The 20,121-nt window shown below is 42.7% G+C and overlaps 1 protein-coding gene across 2 annotated transcripts in view; it reads left to right on the top strand.

Annotated features, from left to right (window-relative positions):
- The window catches only part of FAT3 (FAT atypical cadherin 3), a 525,182-nt gene that overhangs the window by 419,160 nt on the left and 85,901 nt on the right, over positions 1-20,121 (top strand). For both annotated transcript variants that reach the window (XM_029914807.1, XM_029914808.1), the window contains exons 9-14: positions 273-548; positions 2,956-3,166; positions 8,286-12,359; positions 15,575-15,771; positions 16,328-16,481; positions 18,739-18,972. In XM_029914807.1, the coding sequence (XP_029770667.1) occupies positions 273-548; positions 2,956-3,166; positions 8,286-12,359; positions 15,575-15,771; positions 16,328-16,481; positions 18,739-18,972 (5,146 nt within the window). The remainder of the gene's footprint in view (positions 1-272; positions 549-2,955; positions 3,167-8,285; positions 12,360-15,574; positions 15,772-16,327; positions 16,482-18,738; positions 18,973-20,121) is intronic.

The following is a 20,121-nucleotide window of genomic DNA, read 5'->3' on the forward strand; positions in this document are numbered from 1 at the left end:
GAATTATCACCCCCAGGGGGCTGTCTCAGCTGTTTAATTAATAGTGAGAATATTGATTAGCTCATAGTTTATGTTCCTGCTAATGTGAACCACTGGTTTATTGTCAACCTCTAATTACAGAGTGTTTTCATACGAGATCTTCCTACATATTGAGAGAGTCGCTAGAAGCTGGGCTCCAAGGACATGGAGGGAGGAGGGTTGGGGGGGAGGGCTCTTTATTAGCAATGAGTGAATTGGCATTAGTCATCACTCCTGTCTTCTTTTAACTATAGGTATTTATCAAAGTGCTGGATAATAATGATAATGGCCCAGAATTCTCTCAGCCGAATTACGATGTAACAATTTCCGAGGATGTGCTTCCAGATACAGAGATATTGCAGATTGAAGCCACTGATAGAGATGAGAAACACAAGCTGAGCTACACCATCCACAGCAGCATAGACTCCATCAGCATGAGAAAATTCCGGATTGACCCCAGCACTGGTGTGCTCTACACTGCCGAGAGGCTGGACCATGAGGCCCAAGACAAGCACATCCTCAACATAATGGTAGGAGCAAACTGCTGATTTGCCCTCCTAACAGAGTCGTTGACCATTCAAGAGACACTCCTTGGTCTTCAGAAGTACAAGGCCCTTACGTTTTGGAAGTAGTAGTAAATTTGGTCTTTTCACAGCAGGGCTGCCTGCCTTTTTCACTTTTCTTTACTTCAGTGAGGAATTGGCTGTTCTTACAGACTGACTCAATACTTTTGGCCAGCCGAAATATTAGATGAGATCTTCAGATAGTGGCTTCCCAGAAAACATGGCTGAGACTTGGGAAGGAAGGGACAGGCCATGTTTCCATAAATCTCCCAGGTTATAATGTTGGTTTGCATCCAAAAGTTTAACAGAAGTTCCTTGAGAAGTTAATCACAAGGGTAATCATTGACCACCCCCCCACCCCGCAGTACTCAATCCTTAGATGCATTTAGGGAACTGGTTCATTACTTAGTGGCCTGACATTGGACCTCCTAGTAAATACTGGCACCCAAAAGATCTCAAAATACCTCAAAGCCTGCAGAGGGTGTTAGTTAGGTCTGAATTGGGGTTCACAGGGCCTCCAAATTATGTGGAAGTTGCTTTAATTTTAAAGTGGAGTCGTCTGAGTTCATATAAATGGAGAGTAGAGGTGAAAGAAACATCCTAGACTAGTTTATAGCCTAGAATCTGTCCCTTTGACCACCTAAGTGGCCTGGGGGCAGTTACACAGCCACTGCCTAACAGACCCCCTGAGTTCCTTAAGACCAGGGAGGATGACACAGACTAAACCTTGTGCACTGATTGGCTTTCAAACACACTAAAAGGCTCCCAGTTTCCTAGCAGCTGAAGGTGATGTTCTTCTGTGTGCCACTCTTCCTTCCCAAGTCTGGAAACCTTCCTAGGCAAGAGGAAGCTCAAATGCCATTCCCTTGGTTGTGGTTTCCAGCTGACACACCGGGAGTGGAAGAAGAGGGACTCGGAGACCATCAGATCCACCCTCATTCATTCAACAGATATTTCTCCAACACCTACTGTGTACCAAGCCCTGCTCTAGGCACGGAGGATAGAAAAGAGACATTCCACTGGAACAGACCTAGACTCCAAGAGTCCCTGTAATACAGAGTTCAGCTCCATCCCTGGGCATAGGGGGCCAGTCTACAGGCAGGAAAAATGAGCACACTTGCTGGCTTGCTTCCGCATGTGTTTTATTTAGGGGCAGAAACCTTATGCCAACGACTAACTCCATTCTCATTATTCAAGTCATTTCTGTTCATTCTTTCCTTAACAAGCTCAAAATTCAGTTTGGTCACCCCGTATCATATATCATTTGCGTAATTGATTATTTAGAGCAAACATGTCCTTTGTGCTGCCTTTCTCCAAGCGAAGCCATTTTAAGCCATTTTGCTTATTCCTTCCAGGTACTATTTCTGAAAAGCCCTTTCCTTTGATGGCTCTCCTCGGTCTATTTTCTAATTTCTTCACATCCCTCTGAAGCTATGGAGTCTAAAATTGAACAAATGGAAAGCACCCATTTGATGAGTGCTACAGCAAATTGTAGCAAAATCATATGGTTAGGGATAAAGAATTGATCATTTGCAAGCTTCTGGCATATGCAAAGCAGGAGAAACTTTAAAGCAGTCAGGCAAGGTTCCTTGGTGGAGTCACAAGAAGGGGGGGGTCTCACATTTTAGGAAGATTTGGTTCATCTTCCTGGGAGTCAGGGTTCTTCCTCAGTCCTGGGTCTTGGCATTGGTTGGCTCTTAGCTAAAATACGTGGCCCACGCCACCCTTTTTACCACTTGTGCTTGTTTTTGTTAACCTTTTCCAAGAAGCTGAATGCCACCTTAACTTCCTATTCCTCACTCCCATTCTGGCACTTACCACCAGCCTTACACCTGCTTACTTGTTTCTATTCCCCATTCACCTGTTAGCTTCTTGAGGGCAAGGACCAAATCTGAATCACTGCTGAACGTGGGTGAGAGTGAAGCCAGGACTTGACAGATAATAGGTGACAATAAATGTTTGTTGAATGAATGAATAAATAGCAATGCCTGCTTTGCATTTATTAATTCTTTCATTAAACTTCTTTGTTTGCCCCTTACACCTGCCATTCCATTAGTGGGGGACAGTGGCTGTGGGGGGTGATGCAGAGAAAAGTGCTGTGTTGGCAATGCCCAGGCATCTGCTCCACAAACACAGACCGAGGACCGTAGGCCAGTCAGAATCCTGAACAACTAAATGGACGGGGCCCCTACTCTCAATTTGTTCACAATTAGTGTTCTCTTTTGCATCATTTGCTGAGCACCTACTATGTGCCCAGGACTGCATCAAGCACTTGGTGTGAGTTACCTCATTTGGTATTTACCACAGAAATAGCCATGTGACTTCCTTGCAATTTAAGATTTTAGTCCTGCTGCTTCTTGTATTTTGCCTGAAGGTCAGAGATCAGGAGTTTCCTTATCGAAGAAACTTGGCCCGAGTCATTGTGAATGTGGAAGATGCTAATGATCACAGTCCTTATTTTACCAACCCACTGTATGAAGCATCTGTATTTGAATCGGCTGCTCTGGGATCAGCTGTTCTGCAGGTGACGGCTCTGGACAAAGACAAAGGGGAAAATGCAGAACTCATATATACCATAGAAGCAGGTGAGAGCTGTTGCACAGACTGTAACATAATGCATCGCATTTGACCCTCCGTAGCGTTGATCACCATGTGACTTTCACATAGTTACCACTGGAATGTCTCCAAAAGAATTGCTTGGCCAAGCAACTGCCCTATTTGTGTGATGATTCAATATACAGTTCTTGGCATTTCTATAATGCGTTTTCCATCACTGACAGTGAGGAGGGAGCTCCCTCTTACTGTGTTACTCTCAGATTTTTCTGGAATGAAAGAGAGAGAAGAAATGCGTGGTGAACTCAGTGACTTTTACCAATGGGTCAACAAGCCATGGCCTTGACTAAAATAACCAAAGCTTTCCATCTTATGAAAGCTGTGAATTGGATCCCACATGTCTTTGTTTACTTGTCAGTGGGTGAGCTGTAGGCTTCAAAAATACCTACACCTCTTCTGTGTGCAAAAATTCACTTCACCAGAGGTGATTCAGAGTAGCGGAATAGGTGGTAGTTACTGAAATGTCTACTTAACTGGACAAAAAAATAAATACAGGCTTACATTTTGTTAAATTTGAGATTTTTAAAGTTGTTTAAAGTTTATTTATTTATTTTGAGAGAGAGAGAGCTTGTAGGGGGAGGGGGCGCAGAAAGAGAATCCCAAGCAGGCTTTGCTCTGTCAGCACAGAGCCCAACACCCGGGGCTTGATCTCATGAACTGTGAGATCATGACCTGAACCGAAATCAAGAGTTGGATGCTTAACCGACTGAGCCACCCAGGCACCCCTTAAATTTGAGACTTTTTAAATCTATTTGACCATCTATAAGGCAAGACCATACTTCACTGATGGTTTGAAGATGGAGAAAGGAAGAAAACATTTCTGACAGAGGAGAGGAGGGTCCAAGCAAGGGATAGGACTGTGAACCTAAAAATTATGAGTATCCCTTACCTGCTCTATTTTCCCTTCCCCTCTTCTGTCGTTCTTTGAATATTCAAGCCACATATTTCCAAAATGTTCTGCAACATTATGTTTGTCATGCATAACGCCAAATGCTGTCTCCTTTTATGCCAGCTCTGGAAAAGCTTCTTTCCTATGATTTAAATGTGGAGCATTTTTGTGAGTGGTTGAATTAAAATATGAATGCTAGAATGACAGTTTTGGGCTAAAAAATATTAGAAAAAGAAAAGCCAACAATCTTCTTGTTTTTAAAAAGCTATTGCATTGAATGACAATCTCAAATGGCTTCATGTATTAGGCACTCACATTTTATAGGAGTCTAACCTATGCTTTATACAAAAAAATAATCAAATAAAGAATTAAAAGACACTGGTTCATACCTTCAGGTGCCCCAAGCAACTTCACCAATATCCTTTCTAAATTTTTATGGAATTTCCTGCTAACCTAAAGCCTGACGATTACTTTTCTTTTAAATGCTATTTTGCATCTGTTGTTTACCACATGGAATTTTAATTATTTAATTATGTAATCTTTGTGTTAGTTCCATAAATAATGTAGGACAACTTCTTTTTAAAAACAAGTAATTGGGGCACCTGAGTGGCTTAGTGGGTTAAGCGTCTGACTTTGCCTTGGGTCATGATCTCACAGTTCGTGAGTTTGAGCCCTGTGTCAGGCTCTGTGCTGACAGCTCAGAATCTGGAGCCTGTTTCAGATTCTGTGTCTCCCTCTCTCTCTGCCCCTCCCCTGCTCGTGCTCTGTCTCTCTTGCTCTCAAAAATAAATAAAACATAAAAAATTTTTAATAAATAAAACACAAATATTTAAGTAACATCACAGAAAGTGTCACCTGATTCAACAACTCTTTAGAGTCTTTCTACAATTTTTTTCCTACTCTTATATATAGTTTCCTTTTCCCAATATTCATCCATGCATATGCATTGTTTCATGCCATTGTGATCATTTAGGTATGGAGTCTTATTTCTGCTTTTTACTTAACATTATCTAAGCATTGTCTGTGGTGTCTACTTGCTTTTTGTATTTGTCATTAAAGCTACTACTTACACTCCCTTAGAGAGGCAGATAATTTCTAAACCAAGAGTCATTTCCCATCCGCTGACAAGACTGCTCTCCTTATCTTTCAGTAGCCACATGCTACAGCCTGGTGCTGTGCAGAGACAAGGAATTCCATCATTCCTATAACAGTAGATTAAAATTAGAGAGAAAAGTTATTTCCTTAAAACATCTTTTATATAGAAAACTTGAATTTTCCAAAAACCCATAGGAATGCTTGGTATCTCAAAAATGGTATCCCAAACAATGATCCCTGATTGTATATGTGGGAAGCTAATGAGGATTTCAGTGTGTGCACAGTACGTCACACATGGTGATGGGGCTCCTTTGTGGACAGAAGGACCTCCACTAGACCGTGACTGCTCCTGGGACTGGCCCCAAGTCAGTCCCTTCCCACATCATGGTAGGAGACAGGGAGAATCCAGATGCTTCCACATTTTGAAGCAACTGACAAAGTGGTTATGCAAGTGGACATTTTTACTTAACTTCTCTTGCAAACCTCAGATAAGCAAGATTTTACTCTGGTCACTGGTGGGCCATAAACTTCCTATGCCCTGCCTGGCTTCTAATGTAATTACTGAAGCTCTTATTTTAGCCCAAAGGACGGAGGTGGAATTTGAGCACAGAACTGATATTTAGCTCAGGTTTCTGTTTGGTGCAGTAGTGGCTCCTGGGTGGGCATCAAAACAGGAGAGACAAAGACTAAGAATTGAGTTCTGATGGGGGCATATTGGATACTAAGATGCATAGAGAAAGAGAATTAAAAATCTTTTTTAGCTCTACCTCTCCATTCAATCATTTAATACATATTTATTGAACACTTTCTTTGTGCCAGGACTGTGCTATGTGCTAGATAAATAATGGTAAGTAAGATAAGCTCAGCTCTTGCTAAGTTGACAAAAGTCTACAAAAGCTAATTATTGATTCCAAGAAAACAAGCAGAGGTTAGTTTCCAAGGATTCAAGGATAGCAGGAGAGAAGATGTAGGAAGTGGATTCTAAGAAAATGGGCAGGCAGTATGTTGAAGAAAGTAAGAGGCAGAGAGCCTACTTTAGACATGAAGTATGAGCACAGCGTCCAGGCAGGTATGACAAGCAGGGCAGTGGCCATGGGACAGCAGGGCTGTGGAGTTCTACTCGAGACCAGAAGCTGGCTCCCCATCCTCTCTGCCATGTATATCTTGCTGGGCATGAAGGAATGTGCTGGGCCTACACCGAGGGAGGACTTAGCTGCAGATTCCACAGCGGGCCTCCACCATCAAGGGGCACAGAGAGACTTGGCTCTGTTGCAGTCATTATTTGGGGTTGCTTGCTGGTAACTGTTATTTCTACAACCTCTACATTTTCCTCCTTGAGATGCTGAAGCAAAATGATTCCTGCCTCCTCACAAGGGTCTACAAGTCAAGTGTTGGACTCATGCTCAGTGCCACTGTTTACTGAACATTTGCAGGCCTGCTCATGAGATCCTTGAACTTCATTTTGTCCTCACAAAGTGCTCGTGGAGAAGTGGAAAGGAAAAAATTCATGCTGACACCAAAGATGATATTGTTAAATACTCACATTTGGGAGGCTAGCATCAAGTTCTTTACATCTTTATTAAATTTCTTCTTTAAAAACATGCAGATTTTTCTTGAACATTGCTTTTTTATTCTCAGGCATGGAGAAGTTTCTTGACTAAGCATGTAGAAAGAAGTATGTATACAACTATATTTGCTGCCTATTTCAGGAGACACATGTAAGTGCCTCCCAGTGCAGGAGACTGTCTTAATAATAATGACATTGAAGCTGTCTCTATGCCTGCCATCCTTCAGCACTTCAAACAAAAAGAAAAACCCAGATATAACTGAATAACCAAGGTTTTTAATTTTGTTAAAATCTAGACACACAAGCATGTGTGTTCTTTGACAAGTTTCAGAAAGCATGATGAAAGAATCAAAAAGCAGCTTGGCAAGGATTCTTTTTTTGTTGTTAATGGTTTTTTTAATGTTTATTTGTTTTTAAGAGGGAGAGCACAAGCAGGTGAGGGGCAGAGAGAGAGAGCCAGACAGGATCCAAAATCTGCTCTGCGCTGACAGCAGAGAACCCAACACAGGGCTCGAACTCACAGATCATGAGATCATGACCTGAACCAAAACCGGACATTCAACCAACTGAGCCACCCAGGCAGCCCTGAGGATTCTGCTTCACACTGTCCACTACTTTGCAGCCAGCTTCTTTGCATCCTTCAGTCTTGCATTCCCCATTCTTTATTCCCCTTGTCCTCATTCTCGGCAACCTCAGATTTCACACTGCTGAATATTTCAGAAGCAGGGCTCCCAACTGCTGGGGTGGTGTGGCTCACAGCCCTTCCTGTTGCAGACACATCAAAGTGGGGTGCCAGTTCCTCAGTTTCAAATGGGTGATGCCTCAGGTGTGGGGTGTTAATGCTGGTGGAGATGATCAGTGGGGTGCTACCTCACAGGAAGCCTCTCCAGCATATAGTGAATAAGATGGTTACAGATTCTAGTGACTGCCTTATAATTTCTATGCCTAGTTGTAAGTCTGTGTGTGGGTGTGTCTTTTGGGGTGTGGACAACGGAAGGGTAGTCAGAACAAAGTTCGCACAACTGACAAAGCAAACAATGACTTAGGAGGAATTCTTCAGACCTGAACTAAAGACACCCCCAAAACAGTGTTTGGAGTGAAGTCGGTTTTGATGGAGTGAAACAATGCCAATTCCATGTAGCAAAGCCTACCTTTGAGATAATCTGCAATCAAATGCCTGTGGTATACTGTTCTGAAACAGCTCTCACAACCATCTTTTCCATAATATAGTACACAGAATATGGCACTGGTTTAGGTAAAAATGCCTTTTTCACGGTGGCATTGTACACAGTATTGTGTTGTTATTAACCTAGATTAAAAACATACTGACCCGAAATTTACAATTTTACTGAAAAACTTATTTCAGTTGCTTTTGAATACCCCTAAAAGTGAAGCCTTTCATTCTATTTCAGAATGAGATGGAATAAATAGAAACAATTGTTTTCCACTTGCTATGTTGCAGTAAAGTAGACTTTAGATGAAGAATTAATCTTCAAAACATGATGTGTAACTCATTTTCCCATTGATTTCTATATTCTAGGGAACACTGGGAACACATTTAAGATTGAACCAGTCCTGGGCATCATCACTGTTTCCAAAGAACCAGACATGACGACAACGGGTCAGTTTGTATTGTCGGTCAAGGTCACAGATCAGGGTTCCCCGCCAATGTCTGCCACTGCAATTGTGCGCATTTCTGTTACCATGTCTGATAATTCTCACCCCAGGTTCACTCACAAAGACTACCAAGCAGAAGTAAATGAAAATGTTGATATTGGAACATCAGTCATTTTAATCTCTGCCATCAGTCAGTCTACCCTCATTTATGAAGTCAAAGATGGAAACATTGATGGGAGCTTTACCATAAATCCATATTCTGGAGTTATCACCACCCGGAAGGCACTGGATTACGAGCGTACCTCCTCTTATCAGCTCACTGTTCAAGCCACTAACATGGCAGGAATGGCTTCCAATACCACCGTCAATATTCAGATTGTTGATGAAAATGATAATGCCCCAGTTTTTCTCTTTTCTCAATATTCAGGCAGCCTAAGTGAGGCTGCCCCAATCAATAGCATTGTCAGGAGCTTGGATAACAGCCCACTGGTGATTCGAGCCACCGATGCTGACAGCAACCGGAATGCTCTGCTGGTGTATCAAATTGTGGAGTCCACAGCCAAGAAGTTCTTCACGGTGGACTCCAGTACAGGTGCCATAAGAACAATTGCCAACCTGGACCATGAGACTATTGCCCATTTCCATTTTCATGTGCATGTGAGAGACAGTGGCAGCCCCCAGCTGACTGCAGAGAGTCCTGTTGAAGTCAACATAGAGGTAACAGATGTGAACGATAACCCGCCTGTTTTCACTCAGGCTGTGTTTGAGACTGTCTTACTTCTACCCACCTATGTTGGAGTAGAGGTTCTGAAAGTTAGTGCCACAGATCCTGACTCCGAGGTGCCCCCTGAACTGACATATAGCCTAATGGAAGGCAGCTTGGATCATTTTTTAATTGACTCCACCAGTGGAGTACTCACCATAAAAAACAACAACCTCTCCAAGGATCACTACATGTTGATAGTTAAAGTGTCTGATGGAAAGTTCTACAGTACAGCCGTGGTCACCATCTTGATTAAAGAAGCCATGGATAGTGGCCTTCACTTTACACAAAGCTTTTACTCGACCTCAATCTCAGAGAACAACACTAACATAACCAAAGTTGCTATTGTCAATGCCATTGGAAATCGCCTTAATGAGCCCTTAAAATATAGCATCTTAAACCCAGGAAATAAGTTCAAGATAAAGTCTACCTCAGGGGTCATTCAGACCACTGGAGTCCCCTTTGACCGTGAAGAACAAGAGTTATATGAGCTGGTGGTAGAAGCCAGCCGCGAGCTAGACCATCTGCGTGTGGCTAGAGTGGTGGTGAGGGTGAACATCGAAGACATAAATGACAATTCTCCAGTCTTTGTGGGCCTCCCTTACTATGCTGCTGTGCAAGTTGATGCTGAGCCTGGGACTCTGATTTACCAGGTGACAGCCATTGACAAAGATAAAGGTGCAAATGGAGAAGTGACCTATGTTCTGCAGGATGACTATGGCCACTTTGAGATTAACCCTAATTCAGGGAATGTTATTTTAAAAGAAGCATTCAACTCTGATTTGTCCAACATTGAGTATGGAGTCACCATCCTAGCCAGAGATGGTGGAAAACCCTCTTTATCCACATCTGTGGAACTTCCCATCACAATTGTCAACAAAGCAATGCCCGTGTTTGATAAGCCCTTTTATACAGCATCAATCAATGAAGACATCAGAATGGATACCCCCATTCTAAGCATCAATGCCACCAGTCCAGAAGGCCAAGGCATCATATATATCATTATTGATGGGGATCTGTATAAACAATTTAACATTGACTTTGATACTGGGGTCTTGAAAGTTGTTAGCCCTTTGGACTATGAAATTACATCTGTTTACAAGTTGACAGTAAGAGCCAGTGATGCCCTGACTGGTGCTAGGGCTGAAGTCACCGTTGACTTGCTAGTTAATGATGTAAATGACAACCCCCCTATTTTCGATCAACCCACATATAATACAACATTATCAGAAGCATCTCTCATTGGGACACCTGTTTTGCAAGTTGTCTCTACTGATGCAGACTCAGAAAACAATAAATTGGTACATTATCAGATTGTCCAGGACACTTACAACAGCACAGATTATTTTCACATAGACAGTGCAAGTGGCTTAATCCTGACAGCACGGATGCTGGACCACGAGTTAGTGCAACACTGTACTTTGAAAGTCAGAGCAACAGATAATGGCTTCCCATCACTGAGCAGTGAGGTCCTGGTTCATATCTATATCTCAGACATAAATGACAACCCTCCTATTTTTAATCAGCTCATTTATGAGTCATATGTGAGTGAATTAGCCCCCCGGGGCCATTTTGTAACCTGTGTTCAAGCCTCTGATGCAGACAGCTCTGATTTTGACCGCTTGGAGTATAGCATTTTATCTGGGAATGACCGGACGAGCTTTCTGATGGACAGCAAGAGTGGCATCATCACACTGTCCAACCACCGGAAACAGAGGATGGAGCCTCTGTACAGTCTCAATGTGTCAGTGTCCGATGGGTTGTTCACTAGCACTGCACAGGTGCATATCAGGGTACTTGGGGCTAACCTATACAGCCCTGCCTTTTCCCAAAGCACCTATGTTGCTGAGGTGAGAGAGAATGCAGCCGCTGGGACAAAGGTAATTCATGTTCGAGCCACAGACGGGGATCCAGGGACATATGGACAGATCAGCTATGCCATCATCAATGACTTTGCTAAGGATCGATTCCTCATAGACAGCAATGGGCAAGTCATCACAACAGAAAGGCTTGACCGGGAGAACCCTCTGGAAGGAGACATTAGTATTTTTTTGAGGGCCCTCGATGGTGGAGGGAGAACGACTTTTTGCACCGTGAGAGTGATTGTTGTGGATGAAAATGACAATGCTCCTCAGTTCATGACAGTGGAATACAGAGCCAGCGTCAGGGCAGATGTTGGAAGGGGACATCTGGTCACTCAGGTTCAAGCCATGGACCCAGATGATGGTGTTAATTCAAGGATTACCTATTCTTTGTATAGTGAGGCCTCAGTCTCGGTGGCTGACCTCCTAGAAATTGATCCTGACAATGGCTGGATGGTCACTAAGGGCAATTTTAACCAGCTGAAAAACACAGTGCTGTCATTCTTTGTCAAAGCAGTAGATGGGGGCATTCCGGTAAAGCACTCCCTCATTCCTGTCTATATCCATGTCCTGCCCCCTGAAACATTCTTGCCTTCATTCACCCAGTCTCAGTATTCTTTTACTGTTTCAGAAGATACAGCCATTGGGAGCACAGTGGACACCCTGAGAATTTTGCCCAGTCAAAATGTCAGATTCAGTACAGTTAATGGGGAACGGCCAGAAAATAACAAAGGGGGTGTCTTCATCATAGAGCAGGAAACAGGCACAATCAAGCTTGACAAACGCCTTGATCATGAAGTTAGCCCAGCATTCCACTTTAAGGTAGCAGCCACCATACCCCTGGACAAGGTAGACATTGTGTTTACTGTAGATGTAGATATCAAGGTACTGGATTTGAATGACAACAAGCCAGTCTTTGAAACTTCCAGCTACGAGACGATAGTAATGGAAGGGATGCCTGTCGGCACCAAACTCACACAGGTGAGAGCCGTCGACATGGATTGGGGAGCCAATGGGCAGGTCACTTACTCCCTGCACTCAGATTCCCAGCCTGAAAAGGTAATGGAAGCCTTCAATATTGACAGCAACACAGGCTGGATCAGTACCTTGAAGGACCTGGATCACGAAACAGATCCCTCCTTCACCTTCTCTGTGGTGGCTTCCGACCTTGGAGAGGCCTTCTCTCTTTCATCCACAGCTTTGGTCTCTGTCAAGGTGACGGATATAAATGACAATGCACCAGTCTTTGCCCAAGAGGTGTACCGAGGGAATGTGAAGGAGAGCGACCCTCCTGGAGAGGTGGTAGCTGTGCTCAGCACATGGGACAGAGACACTTCCGACATTAATCGCCAAGTGAGCTACCATATTACAGGTAAGTCAGCCACCCTTGGCTTTCACTGGGTGCTCTGTTTTCTACAGAAAGGTGGGAAGAGGCAGGGGAAAAGAGTAGGAGAGGTGAAGGGAGATGAGATGGGGGTTGAGAGTAATAAAGCCTTTTATGGGGCTGAGATCTTTTGATCTCCAAGTAGGCAGTTTTTCAGTTGGTTGTTGCTAACTCAGCCTTAGCTTGGAGTTCATTTGTTGGCCTATGAACAGATTACCCAGATTGGTACCCAGTCTTTGTGTCCCCTTTTATCATTTAAAAAGGAGTCCAGGCAACTATCTCAGTTGAAGAAACGAAAACAGTTTTTTGAGGGAGAAGGGAGATATGTTTTTAACTAAATTTCTGCTTTTTGTATTGGTAAGGAAAATAAATCCCAGTTTCATTTACAAGTTTCTCCTGGTAGTGAAAACTCCTATGCACACCCATGTACCCACCTAAATATTGCTAAATATCTTAGGTTGTAACTCTGTAAACCAAAAAGTATTTCTCCCAAGAACTCTGTTCTTTGGATCCCTTTTTGGTCTTTCCAAATAGTAAGTAGCAGTTTGATGGAAAAGCCAAGATAGACAAATGAGGTCCCCTAGAGTGGACAAAAAATGTCACCATTGCTCTGAGGGGCAGAGGATTTCATGTCAGTGTCACTGATCAACGGTGGCTTTCTGTGGGTGACTGGCTTTAGACTGCAAATGGGAAGGTTGATGGTATAGGAACAGTCTTCCTAAAAACTATGTAAGCATTTTAAAGCTAATATTTTGATGTTGTGACATTCAAAGGCAGAACATAAGCAAAGTGCCAAAAGATTTTAAAGAATCCATCAATACTTGTAGTCAGGTGGCTTCCCTTTAGGAAAACTACATTATTCAAAGTGAAAAATGAATTAATTAGAATGCCCTCAGGACACAGAATCTGCTTAAGTACGTTACTGGGAAAGTTAATTAATCACTGCAGAATGAGATCCACAGGGGAGCATATGTGTCAATGCTTGGGACTGGCTCTTCTACCTCACTCCTCTCCTTTTTCTTTATGGAACTGTTTTCTTTTTGGTGTTTTCTGTTTAAACTCTTTATGCATTCGTGCTTTATCTGATACCTTCCTTTTTTTTTTTGGTTTTCATTAAAATGTATATTTCTGCATAAAAGACATGAGCGATAATGGTAAGGAAAGAAAAGTTGAGTAAAGCATCACTTACATTTATTTGCATTCAGTTGCAGACACAAAGCTTTTTAGGCATTCTGAGGGCTACTTTTCTATTGGGAAGAATTGCTCAATTTTCAGCTTTAATTATTTATATTTTGTCTCTGAATTGTCAATGGATGATTTAAGGGGACCATCCCATCAACTTTACCGAAGTAATGAGAACAGAGTAGCTTAAAGCTACTATTATGATTAGCAGTGCCAACCACCAACTGATTTTAATTAGATTTAACTTTTGCTCTTAATGTAACACAACTTGGCTGCGCTGCCGCAGATTAACAAAGGACCATTAATCATTTTATTTAACAAAAGATGTGGGCCTGCACTAAAGGCATTTAATGGAGAGGTGAAATTTGTGCATGCTAAAATAATATTCAACAGAAGCATAATTGAATTGTAGCCAGCGGCAGAGGAAAGTGATATCCCAGGGAGGACCCTGGGCCTCACCAGGTTTGTCCTAACAGGTTTGTCCACCATTATGACATTTGGGGCTGGATAAGTCTTAGTTCTGGGTGGCCAGTCTGTGCATTGTAGGATGATGGGCAGCATCTATGGCCTCTTCCCAGGAGATTCCAGTAGCACTATCACCACCCTCAATGTGACATTCACAGATGTCTCTAGACACTGGCAAATGTCCCAATGTGAGGGGTGGTACACAGCCACTCCCAGCAGAAAACTACTTGATCCTTGAGGGATGTGTGACCCTCACCATTTCTGTTCTGTCTGTTCCCAGTATGGTCCATTTGCCACATGGTGGTCCTTACTGCTGAGGCCTCTGGACTGACCCCGCCCCATTCCTTAAAAGGGCATGTCTGGCACTAATATTTCCCTACTTCCCCCTCAATCCCTCTGGCAGGATCACAGTCTTCACCCTCCACTCTTTTAAAGACTCACTATAAGAAGTTGAAATGGCGGCTCTACTTTTTCAACAGGGCCGCAGCCAGTACACAGTATGCCATGCTTACTTATTGGTCTGTTGTTGGTCTTCCCCACTAGGAACTGAGCTCTTTCATGGGGTCAGGGGTTTTTGCCAGTTTTGTCCACTACTGTGGCTCTACTGCCGGGAACGGTGCCTGGCCCAGAACAGGTGACAGATACTTGGGGAATGTTCGAACCAATGAAACAGTGATGATCTAACCGATTCTGGGCTTCTTGCCAGATGTCTTGTCCAGTCTGCCTCCAGGTTTGAAGTGACAGTGTTTCCCTCTTCAGGACTAGAAGGTCAAGGCAGTTTTCTTCTCTCCTCCTCTCCCTGTCTCCTCCAAGATGTTTTTGTCTCCGTGTAATTTAATGATGTGGGAAAGCAATATTGCCGGGCCGCTGTCCATGCTTCGGCATCATAAAAAGCTGTTCCACCTCATCTCTTCTCCTTTTCTTCCGCTATCCCCAGCTTCACTCTGAGAAATTTGATCTAATTGCGGTGCTTATCTTTGAACTGCTCCTGAAATGACCCCTCTTAGGGCTACTTAATGCTAATGGGTCTTTCTCTGTCACGCAAACTTTTCTTCCCCAAACTCCAGTCCTTGTAAGATGAGCGCAGCTGTATGATGAAGCCTTCATTAAAAGATTCCTTAATAGAACTGACTGCCTCTCCTTGATTGCATAATCAACAGCTAATGAAATTGTCTCGGTAACAAGGGCTATAGTGTACTACATCCTCTCTTGAGACAAAATGGAAAGACAATTGTATCATCCGGAGAAGAGGATTCATTGTTCACAGTTTGAATTTGATTATCCTTCAGGGGGACTAAACAAGAGATCATCCCCAGCTTCTCTAAGTGGGTTTTATTCTCTCAGAAAGTTACTGTTTTATGTTCCCCACAAGCCAAGCATATAAATATCTGCTTTTGTTGCAAGAGCATCAAAAGGAAGTAACTGTCAATTTTTTTCCAGTTTTGTAAATGATACAGTTGGAGGGGCAGCTGGATGACCCCACCCGGGCTTCTCACTGGAGGCGTAGGTCAAAGTTTTTCATTGCACATCTTCAAAAAACACTTTTTTCCCTACAGGAGGGAACCCCCGAGGAAGATTTGCTCTGGGCCTGGTGCAGAGTGAGTGGAAGGTCTATGTGAAGAGACCCTTAGATAGAGAAGAACAAGACATTTACTTCCTCAATATCACTGCCACTGATGGGCTTTTTGTCACACAGGCCATGGTAGAAGTGACTGTCAGTGATGTGAATGACAATAGCCCAGTGTGTGATCAGGTGAGATCTGCAGATATATCGGATATATTGGATATATTGCTACTTTTTACTCTGCTTCTCGAAAATTAAATCAAAACCCAATTCATTTTTCTCCTGAAGGCCAGGTTGCTTTCTGCTCTTATCTCCTAAATTACTGAGCTCCAATTGGATACAAGAGAGTAGATGGTAGAGTCTAAGATGAAACATTCATTATATACCTGGAAAAGGCATGGGTAGCAAATACAGGTACCTGATTTTGCCTGACCCCCAAAAAACAAAAAGGAAATCATGAGTCTTTTTTTTTTTAAGAGAGAGAGAGAGCCAGGGAGGGGCAAAAGGAGGAGAGAGAGAATCTTAAGCAGGCTCCATGCCCAGCACTGAGCCTGACATGGGGTTCAATCTCACCACTGTTATATCATGACCTGAGCTAAAATCAAAAGTCAGATGCTTAAGTGATGGAGCCACCCAGGCTCCCCAAATTCTATTAATGCATTTCTAAAGAAATTATTTATAATGCAAAATATGGCAATTGCCCACAAATATCAATGATTCAATTACCTTTCTTTACCTTTGCCAGGTTGCATACACAGCATTATTTCCTGAAGATATTCCATCAAATAAAATCATCCTGAAAGTCCATGCCAAAGATGCCGATATTGGATCCAATGGAGATATACGATATTCACTCTATGGATCTGGAAACAATGAATTTTTTCTAGATCCAGAAAGTGGTAAGGTGAACTTTATTCTTTGGGTAAATGCCATTGTTAATCCATGAGAGAAGCTAAACTCTCCTATGGCCTCATCACTGGAGGGTAGGTCACGTACAAGATCATCGATATGATGCCCTGCTATATAGGACTCTAAGAAGTACTAGCTGCACATGGTGTCTGAAAATGGGTGTCCTGGATCACACCAACATGCGCTGATTTTCCGTATGTTCATTAGCATCAAGTAATCATATGTGTCTATTTGGCTCTTATGTTTTTCATATCTGTGAGTTAAAGCACCTGCCTTATAAAGAATATAATCACATCACAAATGCAAGTTGCAAACGAGACAGCAGTGCGTAGTAAGGAGAGTTTTTCTCTCTTGAAATCCCTTTTTGGTCCCTTCTCAATGCTTATTAACACACTTACCTGGTTTTTATTAAATATTTCCGCCTAATTTATCCAAAGCTATGAGCCCCTAGATTAGCTTCTATATTCAGGTAAACTTTATAACGTTGAAGGTTATGTATACTAAAGGCAGATGCCCACATTGAAGGCCAGTGCTAATAAAAAAGACATTTTTTAGGGAGGTAAATTATTTCAGTGTTGTATTCCCATTGGTTCATCCAATGGTAATTTGTAAGTGAAGTGTAAAGGTAGAATATTTTGCATATTTCCAGTGTTGTGTTGGTCCTAATGAATAATAACTAACAATTGAGTCTCCAAAGATGATGGCTCCTCCCTGCCCCTCTCCCGTGTCAGCTGTGTCCTACTAGGAAGCACTTAGCTCCATAGAAATATATAACTTGGCAATATAGGTCTAGCAATTATTTATTCAATAGCTAACACTCATTGAGTAACTAATAGACATAAAAGCACTGTATGGGATATTAGTGGTAGGTTGCAAGAGGAGTAAAACAAGACTTGGCCAAGGGATATTGAACCCAGTGGGGGGGAAATAAAAATTTAAAAAAATAATAATAAAAGGCAGAATGAAGTGCCCAGGAGGGATATCAGAGGAGTTAGAGCTGAGACCAGAGGAAAAAGTAGCTCATATTCTGATGGAGGGGAAGAGGAAACTGTTTCAAGAGCTGGCAACGGATCTGAAGCAGGATTCTAGTAGCTGAGGCAGGACAGTGCAGGTCCTGGGGCCAGCATGAGCAGAGAGCACGGCACATTTGAGGAATGCCATGCACAACACTGGCACTGGTTAGAAGAGCTATAGGATGGACTACGAGAAAAGCAGTGGGAGAAAGAACTTCAGGCTGATCACGGAAGGTCTGGAATGCACAACCCAAAAAAGCACTGGATGTTTCTGAGTAAGAGAAGGAAATAGTTCAAGCTATGTTTGAGAACTGACTTACCGCGAGGGAGCCATGGAAGGACATGCTTTATAAGAAGAGATGGCTTGGTCTGAATAATGTCTACTAATTTTATTTAATAATAATAATATTTCATGAGACCTACTATTCAGGAAATAGCATTTATTCAGGTCTGTCACTGTGCTTGTTGCCATTGTCTGCTGAAATTTGAACAATGACAAACTCTCCACAGTGGCTGATTCCTAGTACCAGTACAGCTGTTCCAGTGGTTAAAATATAGGTATATCTTAGCTCCTGACCTTGCTAGATTCCTGCGAGTCCAAACTCCTCAAATATTGCCCCACCAGAACCCTCCCCAAGCAACCATAGGCCCTTCCCACCGTCCAACAAGTCAGGTTTCTGCTGGCACAGTAGAATTCCTTCCAGACCCCTTTCTGCTAAAGCCAGCCTCCGTTTTGATCATTTTCCTCTAAAAGATGAGGTAAAACCATGTTGGATGCAGCTTGGAAGCAGAGAAGACTGCTCCTTCTGGGTCTGTGGATTACTGACATGACTGGCTATCAGAGAACTAAGGATCCTTCTGTCAATTCTCTAAGCTTTTTCTGGAGATAGAGCAGAAATCCAGAGACATACATAGCTGATGTCTAGAGCAGGCCTTGAGAGGTTGAAAGAGGCACAGAGCTTTCCAGGTAGCCAAAGGAAGGAAATCCTGCTACCAGGAGTTTCACAGTGGGATTAATTAATTTGAAGGCTATGCAGTTGATTTGTTGTTGCACCCAGAAAGCCCATAGCTTTTCCCCTGATGCTTAAAATTGAATTTGCTCTGTTTTTCAGAGTAGGAGGCACTTGAGCCAAATGTCATTGGTCCTTCCTATATAAGGGATTCTTTATATACTTGGTTCTCTGCTCTTCAAAGAACAGTGGTTTTTGAAATGCGAGGCCTTTTATTTTCACAGGTGAATTAAAAACCTTGGCTCTTTTGGACCGAGAGAGGGTCCCCGTGTACAACCTGATTGCCAGAGCCACCGACGGGGGTGGCAGGTTCTGCCAATCTGACATCCACCTGATCCTGGAGGACGTGAACGATAATCCCCCTCTGTTTTCTTCTGACCACTACAATGCCTGTGTCTATGAGAACACTGCCACCAAGGCCCTCTTGACCAGAGTGCAAGCCGTGGATCCTGATGTGGGTAAGTCAGCTGCTCTGATGCAGTGCCTCCTTATCCATGCTCTTGACGTATCTTCAGTTGCTGCCTCTTCTTTGGTTTTACCAGCCCATCTTGGTTCCTTGCCGTGAGAACACGTGCATTACACCAATGGCCACGTGTCAGCTCTTCACCGATACACTTCACATGTAAGAGGGAACGCTTCAAGGATCCTCCCACCTCTCTCTAGGGCTTAGACAAAGCTGTACTCTGAATTTCCTTGCCTTCTAACAAAGAGGTTTGGGTTTGTTTGTTCCTTTTATTAACCTTTAGAGTAAAAATAATAGCTTGCTTACTTGCCCATTTCTCCTGAACATAGTTAAAAGGCTGTGGTGTGTGTGTGTGTGTGTGTGTGTGTGTGTTGCGAGTGGCAGGATGAATTCATTTCCATTTCTATAAAGAATTGCATCACATGCTTCAGCTGAAATATGACAATCTCGATTTATGGCGGTGCCCCACAGTGCAAAGAACAATTACTGAATGTGCTGCCAGTCCAACGTCAGTTTTTTTAACTGCCATTTTCCATAGCCTTCTGGTCACACATATACTGATGTTACTAGGCAGAGGGAGGGTGGTGGAAATCAGATGGAATTCGAACTAAAAGTTGCTGCTGATAAAGTTTGTGTTCAAATCTACTTTGCATAATGAGATGGGGAGTTAGAAAAGCCTGGAGTTAATTGCTAGGTAGTCCTTTCGAGAATGCATAAGTTATTGAGGTGACTGCGTGATGGGATGTAAATACAAAAGGGCATATAGACAGCCTCTTGGTTGTGCATTTTTAAGAGCTGTAAATCAGAGGACTGGGGAATGATGGGGTGTGTCTGCTATACTAAACAGGCCTTTATCTAATTCAGTGTCTTATTGCTTAATTCTGAATTGAAAGGAAAAATTATTGGACTAATGGAAAAGTAAATACATAATAATTAGTCGAAAACAAACGTAGAGCCCAGGGTCTTTGTGTATTTCCCCTTCGAGAAATTAATGGCTACTTTAAATTATTGCTCTTACCTTATTAGCATAATTTTCCAGGCCGAGCACCAACCCTTTAAAAGTCTGCGTATTATGTGAAGCTTGGAAAAAAATGGTAAACAGGAAAAGACTCATTTATTGATTTATAATTACATAATACCTACA

The sequence above is a fragment of the Suricata suricatta genome, chromosome 11 (assembly GCF_006229205.1).
Source record: "Suricata suricatta isolate VVHF042 chromosome 11, meerkat_22Aug2017_6uvM2_HiC, whole genome shotgun sequence".
Classification (NCBI taxonomy): Eukaryota; Metazoa; Chordata; class Mammalia; order Carnivora; family Herpestidae; genus Suricata; species Suricata suricatta.